At 46.0% G+C, this 12,108-nt stretch overlaps 1 protein-coding gene across 16 annotated transcripts in view; it reads left to right on the top strand.

Moving 5' to 3' along the window:
• Positions 1-12,108, top strand: part of MADD (MAP kinase activating death domain) — a 45,847-nt gene that overhangs the window by 11,107 nt on the left and 22,632 nt on the right. For 6 of the 16 annotated variants that reach the window (XM_049891130.1, XM_049891114.1, XM_049891124.1 and 3 more), the window contains exons 12-21: positions 3-256; positions 503-642; positions 1,488-1,589; positions 3,300-3,402; positions 3,917-4,103; positions 4,200-4,350; positions 4,669-4,875; positions 7,950-8,050; positions 8,615-8,698; positions 9,034-9,192. In XM_049891130.1, coding sequence (XP_049747087.1) covers positions 3-256; positions 503-642; positions 1,488-1,589; positions 3,300-3,402; positions 3,917-4,103; positions 4,200-4,350; positions 4,669-4,875; positions 7,950-8,050; positions 8,615-8,698; positions 9,034-9,192 — 1,488 coding nt within the window. The remainder of the gene's footprint in view (positions 1-2; positions 257-502; positions 643-1,487; positions 1,590-3,299; positions 3,403-3,916; positions 4,104-4,199; positions 4,351-4,668; positions 4,876-7,949; positions 8,051-8,614; positions 8,699-9,033; positions 9,193-12,108) is intronic. The other 10 variants (XM_049891129.1, XM_049891116.1, XM_049891119.1 and 7 more) reach the window with 8 other exon arrangements.

Raw genomic sequence — 12,108 nt, forward strand, 5'->3', positions numbered from 1 at the left:
AGGAACCTGCTGACTCTTCGGAGATGGATGTTAAGGCAGCTCTAGGCGTCTCCAAGTCCCTCCCTACCGTGCCTCCCAGCATTGGCAGATCGCACGTGGACAGGCGTCAGACAGAAATTGGAGAGGGGTCAGTGTGCCGACGAACCTATGATAATCCGTACTTCGAGCCCCAATATGGCTTTCCCCCTGAGGAAGATGATGATGAGCAGGGGGAAAGTTACACTCCCCGATTCAGCCAACATGTCAGTGGCAATCGGTGAGAGCCTGGGGATCCCCTCTAGATGGGTGACTGAAGGACCTCACTAATGTAGGCCCTGGGCGAGGGGCAATCAGAAAGTCCGGGAAGCCCGAATGCCCTTGTGGTCCTGCCAGCCCCAGAGGGTGGTACTCTGTGCTAGGGATTTAGGAATTTGGGGAAGGGCATAGTGAGTAGCTTAAGGCCCATATTCCCAAGAAAAGGTACTCCTGCCTGGGGCTTATAGGTGCCACTGTGCATTCCAAGGACTCAAAAGCTGCTGCGGCCCAACAGCTTGAAACTGGCGAGTGACTCAGATGCAGAGTCAGACTCTCGAGCGAGCTCTCCCAACTCTACTGTCTCCAACAACAGCACCGAGGGCTTCGGGGGCATCATGTCTTTTGCCAGTAAGTGCCTTTAGCTCTCATTCTCCTGTTCCATTTTCTCTATGGTAGGGCCCGGCTATGGCAAATGTTGCTTAGAACTTTAAATGCAGGGCTGGGTGGCCATTATCGAGCCCCAGTTCAGACACTTTGGGTGATACTGAATGAGGTGTTTTCAGAACAGGGACAGATTAGCCATTATTTTCACACCTGGAGGCTTCAGTCTATTTCAGGTAAGATTGCAGAATGATCAGCTAAGAAATGTGTGTTATGTTAAAAAACCACACCCTTGTATATGTATTTTATGGAAATATCCCGGTCAAATTTGGTTTGTGTGTATATCCAGTACCTTCTCTGCCTGATGAAGGACTCTTTCACAAAGGTAAATCTTGTACAGATTTCAAAGAACATGCTTTGAAATCTGTACAAGATTTACCTTTGTGCATAGAGAATATTTTCTCATATGAGGGGTGGTGTCAGTTAGAGATTCAAGACAGACTGGGGACTAGAGAGAGCCGACATAGCGTCATTGTGATGGTGAGTTTTCTCAGAAGCCAGGGACAGCACCAATGTCAGACCAAAGGCACATCAACTACAGGCTTTCACTGTGTTGGCAGTGGATGAGGGACTTGGATATTATTATGAGAGATAGAGAAAGTTGTTGTTGGGCTATGAGCAATCCTGGCAGTGAAGCCTTTCTTTGTCCTAAGTTAGACATGATCCTCTCTAGCATAGATCAGAGGCACTGGGGTTGTATTTGAAAAGGAGGAAGGTGAAGATGATGATATACAGCCATTAGAGTACAGTGCAACACTGTGAGTATTTACCCCCCTAACTCATTGCTCTCACACCCTCCTCCCCTTTGATAGGCAGCCTATATCGGAACCATAGCACAAGCTTCAGTCTTTCCAACCTCACACTGCCCACCAAAGGTGCCCGAGAGAAGACCACGCCCTTCCCTAGTCTGAAAGGTAACTGCAGCCCCTCTTTTGCCAAACCAGGATTCCCTGGGAAATATTTCAGGCCTGTGGGTCCTTGTCAGAAGCCCTGTGTATGATGAATCATTTGAACTGGCTGTTTCCCTCATACCGCTTCTCATGGCTTTCACCACACACCGTGGGCTCCTGTTGGTTGTCAGATGGAAACCATAGCTAGAGAGAAGACTCTGTTGATGTCATTTAGGATAGTGGCGACTTTGGGATTACTGGTGCTTCTAGGGGGAATTTTGTCAGAGTTACATAATTAACACAGGAATCATCAGCTGCCAGTAGTCACCACCAGGTCGCTGCCGCATGAACTTACAGCACGAACTCCATCCCAGGGAGCTGGCCACCAGAGGACGGCAATATTCATAGAGTCAAGAAGCCTCTTACTTGGGCTGTACGTCGACTTAGGACCTATGAGTGGGCCAGGTGGTATTGGCTGGCTTCTGAGGGGAGTGATTGAATTGCTGATCTCTGACAGTTTGAGGGACTCTTCTGAATTTAATCTAACTTTTGTTTGTTGTCTGTGGATTTTGTGCTGAAATATCCAATTATGATAGGAAGTGCAGTGAGAAGCAGCACCATGTATTCTTTACCTGGCCTCTCATCCCCAGTGATTAAAAATGCTAGGGGTCTAAGGAATGTTCTTTGTTGAGAATGGGAACATAGGATTGATAGGCAAAAGGAATTCATAGCTGGTGGTTTGGAGACCTAAAAAAAAAAAGAACACCACTATAGTGAACCTACACATGAGTAGGTGAGTTAGGGATGGAAAGGCGTTAGTGTCACTGGCTCTCCATATGGTGTATTTGCAGAGGAGAGTAATTGAAACTCTCGTTGCATGCTGTTGCTTCATCTCGTTTGCTGCACTGATTCCTCCCATCCACCTCCCATCCTCACACCTCCACAGTCCCACCCAACTCCTCACAACCGTGTCTGCAAGAGGAGTCCCTTGCCTATCCATACCTGCAGGCCCTCTGGACCCCTGTGCCGGATATTTCATGAAAACCAGTGGTCCCTCCTTCATGCATGTGCCTGTATAGCACCTGAAGGCTCCCTGTGTCATTTATCCTGCCCATACTGGCTACAGCCTTAATGGATGGCCTTTCCTAGAGCCCTCTGTTGGCTCCTTGCCACTTGGATCAGGCTTCCAACTCTAAGGGGCCTAAGAGCCAAGGTTTATGTGCACTATACAAGCTTTGTGAGAATGCTCCACTGAGGGGTATAGGGGTTGGGGTCTCGTGGTGCACCTACTAATTGTGTATTTTGTGTCCCAGTATTTGGGCTAAATACTCTAATGGAGATTGTTACTGAAGCCAGCCCCGGGAGTGGTGAAGGTGGGTCTCGCCTGTGAGCTGTGCATGATCTTTTTTTTCCTAGCATCTTCCATGTCTGCCTGAGGGCCATCCTCCTCATGGAGCAAGCGGCATCACATGAGTGACCTGCCTTGCCCCGTCCCCTCTGACGCCCATGCTTGCCCATGGGGTGTGCTGCTGGTGCATGTGGAGTGGCCTGGGTCTCCATCCCCACCTCCTCCACATTGCCATGGCTGGTTTCTACCTATGTGTGATGCCCTGGTGCCATGCTCACCCAGCCCTTCTGGGGAAGGGGTGTGGAACATGGCTTCCCAGAACTGTGCTGACACTAGCTACTGGGCCACGATAGTGATGTCTCTCATTCCTACCTTCCCGGCTCTAGGAAACAGGAGGGCCTTAGTGGATCAGAAGTCATCTGTCATTAAACACAGCCCAACAGTGAAAAGAGAGCCTCCATCACCCCAGGGTCGATCCAGCAATTCTAGGTAATAAATGGCAGAGCCGCTTTACTAGTTCTCTGGTAGAGGTGGTGATTCTGGTACAGAACTTGAGGGATGCTCAAGAGTGGGAGAGAAGCTCCCAGTCGGTAAAAAATCCCATTGCTGTCGACTCGATTCTGACTCATAGCAACCCTATAGGACAGAGTAAGAACTGCCCCATGGGCCTTCCAAGGAGCAGCTAGTAGATTCAAACTGCGGACCTTTTGGTTAGCAGCTGTAGCTCTTAACCACTGTGATGAAATCAATTTCTTGCCAGCACTTCCCATCCTGACTCAATCCCCAGGCAACAGTAATAGCTTACCATGGTGAGGAGGGTGAAACAGCAGAGTGGGTATATGGGCAAACCAGGTTATCTGGAGAGGTGAGGTATGCACTGGACTTAGACATTCGGACACTTGGCTTTGTGTTTTGCCCCTGGAGGCAAATATCTAGCCAAGTGAAAGGGGAGATGCTCTGCAAAGGAGCTGTTGACCACAGAGGTGGTATGTGGACCCCATAGTGAGAACCAGCAGTTCTTGAAGGAAGTTGTGCACAGCGTGCTGGATGGCCAGGGAGTTGGCTGGCTCAACATGAAAAAGGTGCGACGGCTGCTGGAGAGCGAGCAGCTGCGAGTCTTTGTCCTGAGCAAGCTGAACCGCACCGTGCAGTCAGAGGAAGATGCCCGGCAGGACGTCATCCCAGATGTGGTCAGTGTTTGGGGTTGAGCATTGGAATCCCCAGGAAGTGGGACATGGACACCAAAGGCAGTTTTGCCAACAACAGCCCCTGGGTTATTGTTGCAGGAGATCAGTCGAAAGGTGTACAAGGGAATGTTAGACCTGCTGAAGTGCACAGTGCTAAGTCTGGAGCAGTCCTATGCCCATGCAGGTCTGGGCGGCATGGCCAGCATCTTTGGGCTTCTGGAGATCGCCCAGACCCACTACTATAGTAAAGGTAGGGATTGTACCTGATGAGCATCATGCCATCCACAGCTCTCCCACTTGTCTCTAAAAGGGAGTGAACTTACTTACCCCTGTGACAAATTTCCCAATGCCAAGCTGCTTCCCATGAGGCTACGGGATTTTATTTTCCTGCGCGTGTTTGTACGTAGTAGATGTTTCTCTGTCATGAAAAATAATGTCAATTTTCCTCTCCTTGTACTTCTTCCATTCCACAACCTCTTGTATCTTTGCTTTTCCCACCTCATTTCCATACCTCGATTCCTACTCACTACCTCTTTTGACCTCTTTCTATATTTGGTCTTTTCCTCAGAACCAGACAAACGGAAGAGAAGTCCAACAGAGAGTGTAAATACACCAGTTGGCAAAGACCCTGGCCTGGCTGGGCGGGGAGACCCAAAGGCTATGACACAGCTGAGAGTTCCCCAGCTGGGACCTCGGGCACTAAGTGCTCCAGGAAAGGGTCCTAAGGAACTGGACACGAGAAGTTTAAAGGAAGAGAATTTTGTAGCGTCTATTGGTATGTATCACTGTCTGGTATGGTGGAGGGGTCCTGGGTTCTTAAATATCCCTCCCTCCTCTCAATCCATCCAGAATCCTGCCTTTCTCTTCCCCATGCTTTGCTTTCCAGAGAGGGAGACAAGTCTGTGTTCATTTCCAATGGCATTTCTTGATACTTTTCTTTCTCTTGTGTTTGATTTGCAGCTACCCCATCCATATCTTAGAAGAAGAATAGAAGTTTTGTTTAGAGGGCCAAGTGAGGCTTAGTGCAGGGAGTCTGAGCTATACACCCTCAGATCCCCCTTTTTATTTACATCTGGATTTCCTCAGCCACATAGTAGAAAGGCCACGTGAGCTCCCTGGGCAAGTTTCTGTATGCATCTTTGGGCTATACCTTTAAAATTGTCTGGGCCTTTTTTTTTTATGAAGCCAGTTTTCTCCTATTCAACCATTCACTCATCCACCTGCCCTTGAATTTGCCCCCCTGAGGGTTGTCTGGCAACCCCATTTCCTTGGGTTCTGGACCTTAGAGGTATAGATTTCTGAGTCAGCTCTTCTTTAAACCCTTCCTCACAAGACTTGACTAAGAACTTGCTTGTGTTTGGTGTTTCTCTTTTCCCACTAAGGTGGCACCTTAGTGAGCTCTCTGGGTATCAGTCCTGTTTGGCTCACTCCCTACTTGACCTTGAGTCATGTAAGTTAGGTCTTTCTTTTTCTGGTTTGAGGTCCCTGAGCAATATGCTCTCATTTTATTCCCCTTTGCCATAACCAGTTCCTTATGCATGAGCCCTGTTGGCACAGTGTTTAAGAGCTCACCTGCCAACGGAAAGGTCAGCAGTTGGAATCTTTCGAAACCCAGTGAGGCAGTTCTACTCTGTTCTGTAGGGTCACAGTGAGTCGGAATCAACTTGAAAGCAGTGGAGCAATGGGTTTTCTTTTTTTTTTTTTTTTTTTAATGCATGACCCGTAAATGGTTATGAGGAACCAGTTTCCTTTTTAGGGGGAGCTAGACTCCTGTAGCCCAGCATAATACCATCCAAGAGGCAGTCAGCCCTGGTTTTGTCCTGTCCGATGTGATGTTGTATAGAAAGCACCGACCAGTAAGCCTGGAGGCCTGGAGTTTTACTCCTGTTCTTCCTCCAGCTGGGAATACGACTTTGGGCAGATCACTTCCCCACTCAGGGTCTCTGTCTCCTCACCTGTGAAATGAGGGGATTGCACTAAGTAACCTCTAAAGCTTCTTCCAGGAAAAGAATTGCCGTAATTGGTGTTCTTTCTTCTTTACCCCTATTAAGATGCTATTCTCGACTATTTTATGTTTCCTCTCACCTCTCTCGGAAGGAAGAGAGGAACTTAATTTCCCTTTACTATCCCAAATCAGTTGAAATGACCAGCTCTTTGACCAAGTCAAGGCATTTTTCCAGATGACTGGCTAAGAATGGTCTCTTGGTAGGGCAAGCACTGATTCTGAGGGTGAGCTGTATTTTGATAGCACAGGAGGGATCGTAACTGAGTTAGCCTCTGTGCAATCCAGTGTATCAGACAGGTTTGTGCTCATGCTTCTGAAACCCTTTGGCTGCTCGAGGTGATCACCTATCTTATCTGGAATCTTTAGAATTTACCGTTTCCCAGAAGGAGAAGCTTATTTGGCAGAGACAGCATGAGGAGGTAGGAAGTTTAAACTGATTCTTAGTTACGTGATCTGGAGTAAGTGCTCCAGCCTCTTTAGGATCAGTTTCCTCGTGCCAAAATGAAGATATTTGCTCTTAAAGGGCCCTTCCACTCTAGCTTTCTGCGGGGATTTTACACCATGTTGGGGTTAGGATTCGAAATTCGTAATCTGGTTCCTGAATTTGTGGGAAAGCATTGGATCTCTTGGTTCCCCCTCACCTCCCCCCAAGCCAAAATGAATGTATCTTTTTATCTCTTGACTTATAGTCTTATGCCTGATACTGAATCAACTCGGGTGGGTGGGTTTCCATTTCGTCTGTCTGACCAGCCTCTGACTCTGTCTGTCTTTCTCTCCTGCTTGCATTGCATCTGGGGTAGAATTGTGGAACAAGCACCAGGAAGTGAAAAAGCAAAAAGCTTTGGAAAAACAGAGTAAGGAACAAATGCCCCTTCCTGTTCCCAAGTCTCCCATACCTGCCAACTCCCCAGGCCCAGTTGGGGCAGACTCCTTTTGTCAGCCTCACCCAAAATTCACTCTTGGGAGGGTATTTGGACTGAGTTAAAGCAGGTAGGTGGTATGTGACTCATAGGTATATGGCTTATAGGCTGCTGCTTCTAACCACCCCCACCCCCAGCAATCAGGCGGTAATCAGGGTGTCTACTGAGTAAAATTCCTTGGAACTTGGTTCTCTATTGTTTCAGAGTTGGTGGGGAGAACGTTTGCCTATTTCAGTGCCCTCCATTGGCTGATATCTCCCTCACCCTTTAGAATGCCTGTGGGCACAGTTGGCAGAGATGGTTGCTGTCCCTCCGTGTTGAGTCTGTAGCTGCCCAACTCTCCCTGGTGGCTTGCCTAGGCACGCTTTCTTGCTTTCTGTCATTCTGTCCTTCTGCCATACCATTGTGGGTGGGTGGGGAAAAAATGGGGGTGGTTTCTGTCTCAGGTGTAGAAGTTGTAGGGCGGGATAGGCAGTATCTAGTGAAACAGCTGGGTTTCTTTATCTCATTGGGCCTAACCTTTTCTAGCCCCTTTAGAGCCATTTCTTTGGTAACCACTGAGTGACCTGGGGACCCCTCAGTGGTTTCGGGTACCAGTGAAACTCTGACTCTTTTGAGTGCAGTGGAATGCAGTTTAGACGTTTGTTTGTGGAGCTTTCCTGTTTTAAGGTGATTTGCGTAAATTTTCTCAGGTTGAGAAGATGGCTGCAGAACCCCTTGACGCCAGGTCTAATTCATCCTACTTGGTTCTGAAGGCATCTGGGAGCTGCTTCTTCCAGTGGGTCCTGAGAGGGGCAGTCCCTGGAAAGGTGACTGGGACATGCTGAACAGGCCAGGGACCAGGCTGTGCTGCTGTCTCACTCCCTTCACCAGCCTGCCTCTGTCCTTTGTGCACTGAGTAACCAGAAGCCTTCCCCTACTCAGGGCCTGAAGCAGTCAAACCCGTCTTTGACCTTGGTGAGACAGAGGAGAAAAAGTCCCAGATCAGCGCAGACAGTGGTGTGAGCCTGACATCTGGTTCCCAGGTTTGTGACATTCTTGCTGAGAATTGTGAGGATCAGATCTGCTATCTCAAAATACATCTTTGAGTGGAAAAAGAACAGATAACCTCAAAACAACATAAGTGTCCAATAATAAGGGGATGATTAAATACACATAACATATCTTTATAACACAATCTTTGTAGCTGTTAAAAACTTATAAAAAATTTAGTGATACAGAAAATGTTTACAAAGCTATATTGATTCCAATTTTATTCTTTAAATGTGTATAGAAAAGACTGAAAGGAAATGCACTAAAAACTTAGCAGTGGTTAATGCGGGTGGTAGATTTATGGCTTATTTTTATTTCCTTCATGTATTTTCTACAGTAAGCATCTATTTCCTTAATGTCTATTATTTATTTTCATTATATAAGTCATATATATTTTATATTCAGGAGCAAAACCTTTAAAAAAAAAAAAACTCTCCTGGAGGTGATAATAGAAGGGTGTGCAGTGGAAAAAGAAAGAAGGTACAGTATTGCTTAGGGAAACTTGAGAGCAGATTGAACACCTCCCCTAATGTGCCTGTGTCCATGTCTTGTTTCAGAGGACTGATCCAGACTCTGTCATTGGTGTGAGTCCAGCTGTTATGATCCGAAGCTCAAGCCAGGATTCTGAAGTTAGCACCGTGGTAGGGGAACACCACACTGGCATCTTGGTGGGTGGGATGTGGATTTCTCCTTTGGAAAAGGGAGCTGTTTCCTCATTTGGAGGCTGTTATTAGACTCAGGTCAGCAGGGCTCTCATGGTGGAGATGTTTACCTGTCACAGGTCTGTATACATAGGATCAGACCCAGAGATTTCATCCAGGGCTTCTACTCATCTTATAAAAAGGGTACTTCAAGAGGCTACCAGACACATCTTTGGAATTGGATACTTTCTTATGGCATGAGAGAGCTCTAACAGCTTAGCATTTCTAGGCTCCTTCCTTGGGGAATATCCGTTACTACCTCTTTTCCTTTCCAGGTGAGTAATAGTTCTGGAGAGACCCTTGGAGCAGACAGTGACCTGAGCAGCAACGCAGGTGATGGACCAGGTGGTGAGGGCAGTGTCCACTTGGCAAGCTCTCGGGCCACTTTGTCTGATAGTGAAATTGAGACCAACTCTGCCACAAGCGCCATCTTCGTAAGCTTTGTTTACTAACCGGGAAGACCATCTCTTTAATGGGGGAGGGAGGTGTGCTAGAAAAGAATGAAAAGTTAAGTGGCAATAAGAAGGAAAAGATGAAGTAAGGGTTGGATAATCCTTACGTATTTGGCTTTAAAAGGAGAATAATTTCATAAGACTTTTTTTCACAAAGTCATTTGATGCTGTGATCTGGGCTTGAGCCCTCTCCTGAATCACTGATGAGTTAGGCTCCTTGCCCAGTCAGACAAAGGCTTAAAATCCTATGTAGTAATGATCCCATGCTTAAAATAGACAAACCAGTGCTTTTGTGGCAATGTCAGGGCAATTACTGCTCTCATTAGTATCAGTCTGCCTATTTCTGTGAACTAGTCCAGTTCTGTTCTTTTCACTCCTCTGTTTATGTAGAACTTTAAAATAGCATTTCTTTTGGTATATTCTTAATGGTTATTGGAAGTTTTCACTCATTAACAAACATCTATTAAGTGATTTACTAAGTGCCAGGTTCTGTACTAAAGAAACAAGGATGAATAAGGTATGATTCCTGCTTCCAAGAAGCTTGCAATTCAGTAGTCTTTTTCAACAGATGAGGGAAAAAAGATTTCAGGAAACAAAGAACTTGCCCTGGGTCACACGATAAGCCAGTGATCAGGTTGGATTCAAACTAATTCTTTTTCAAAGACATACTGCCTGAGATACTGCTTTTCAGCGTACATATCCCCCTTTAGGCAGTGTTAACATCCTGGTACACTTGCCACTATATTAGACTGAATGAGAATAGCTATTCTCTACAAGAGCTCATATATCCTTATCTTTGATTTATGGGGAGAATGGAAGATGAAATTTAAGTGAAATTATTTAACCCTCATGATCATTCCCACGCCCAGGGCCTTTGTATACGTGTTGCTGATAGAGCGAGGACAACCCATGGTGAAGGTGGGGAGCAAGACTGAGGACCGCAGAGCTATTCAAATTAATGGGTCTTAACTCTCCCTTTAAAAAGAAAACAAAAATCCTCACAACTGGACCAATAAGCCGCATCATGGTAAACAGAGAAAAGATGGAAGCCTTCAAGGATTTCATTTTACTTGACTCCATAATCAACACCCATGGAAGCAGCAGTCAAGAAATCAAATGATGCATTGCATTGGGCAGACATGCTGCAAAAGACATCTTTAAAGTTTTCAAAAGCAAAGATGTCACCTTGAAGACTAAAGTGTGCCTGACTCAAGCCACGAGGTTTTCAGTTGCCTTACAGACACGCGAAAGCTGGACAATGAATAAGGAAGACCAAAGAAGACTTGACGCCTTTGAATTATGGTGTTGGCCAAGAATATTGAACATACCATGGACTGCCAAAAGAACAAACAAATCTGTCTTGGAAGAAGTACAGCCAGAATGCTCCTTAGAAGCAAGGATGGCGAGATTACATCTCACGTACTTTGGACATGTTGTCAGGAGAGATCAACCACTGGAGAAGGAAATCATGCTTGGTAAAGTAGAGGGTCAGCGAAATAAAGACCCTCAACGAGACGGATTGATACAGTGGCTCCAACAGTGGCCTCAAGCATAACAAGTACTGTGAGGATGGCGCAGGACTGGGCAGTGTTTGGTTCTGTTTTACACGGGGTTGGTATGAGTTGGAGCTGACTCAGCAGCAGCTCACAACAGCAGCATCGGTAACTCTCTCCGAGTCTAAACAGACTGGTTTTAATGAGAATATTCTAAGTCCTTCCAGTGTGCTTCCGTTCTGTATGTTAAGATAAATATTACGGACTAGCTTTTTTTTATCCTGGAGGAGCCCATTTAACTGTGCGCTACCTTTCCTGGCACCTTCCTGGGGCAGATTCTTACTTGTCCTGTGCTGGCAGGCAAGGGCTTTTTGCAGTTGAGTTGCTGAGAGCAGTTGTGTAAACTTAACTCAAAACAGGCTGTTTTTCCAAGACATAAATTATATTAAGTCATTATGATCCACTGAATAAGCTATTGTGCTGTGAACCAAGAGATTGATATTTAGTCACACTTTTGCCTAATAACCTTTGATCAGTTGCTTCTCTGCTTATTCTGTTTTATGTGTTATGAAATGGGCATGGCATTACCTACATCTTACCTAGCTGAAAATCTGTTCTGGTTGAATAGAAAAAGTCTAGTATTGCAGAAGTGGCAGACAACGTTAGTGAGATTTCTAGGGACGGTAAGAGAAGGTATTGTTGTTAGGTTCCGTCAGGTCTATCTTGACTCATAGCGACCCCGTGTGCCAGAGTGGAACTGCCCCATAGGGTTTTCTAGGCCGTAATCTTTATGGGATCAGATTGTCAGGTCTTTTGTCTCACAGAATACCTGGGTAGGTTAGCAGACCAGAGTTTAACCATTGTACCAGAAGAGAAGATAGGAAAGAGAAAATGAACATTTATCAAATACCAAGCATGTGTTCTCAAATTGAGTCCTATGAGGTGGGTGGACACCCAGGTGGTGTGGTGGTTAAGAGCTACGGCTGCTAACTAAAAGGTCAACAGTTCAGGTCAACAGTTCAGATCGACTAGGCGCTTGTTGGAAACTCTATGGGGCAGTTCTGCTCTGTCCTATAGGGTCACTATGAGTGGGAATCGACGGCATCGAGTTTGGTTTGGTTTATGAGGTGGGTATTGTAACTTTCATTTTATAGATGAGGAACATAAGGCTTAGAGAAGCTACAGTTCATGCCTCAGGTCACACGGCTAATGAGAGGCAGGAATCTGAGCCTCAGTCCGTCTGCCTTCACACCCTGTGTTCTTTCCACTGTGTCATGCTGCTGCAGAGAATTTGCCTAGTTTTTCTTTTATAGAAAAGAGTCTTATAGAAACTAAGGAGTAAAGATAAGTCAAAATGAAAACTCGATCACCTGATTTAGGAAGCATTGATTATTCGACTTTTAGT

This window comes from Elephas maximus, chromosome 7 (assembly GCF_024166365.1).
Source record: "Elephas maximus indicus isolate mEleMax1 chromosome 7, mEleMax1 primary haplotype, whole genome shotgun sequence".
NCBI lineage: Eukaryota > Metazoa > Chordata > Mammalia > Proboscidea > Elephantidae > Elephas > Elephas maximus.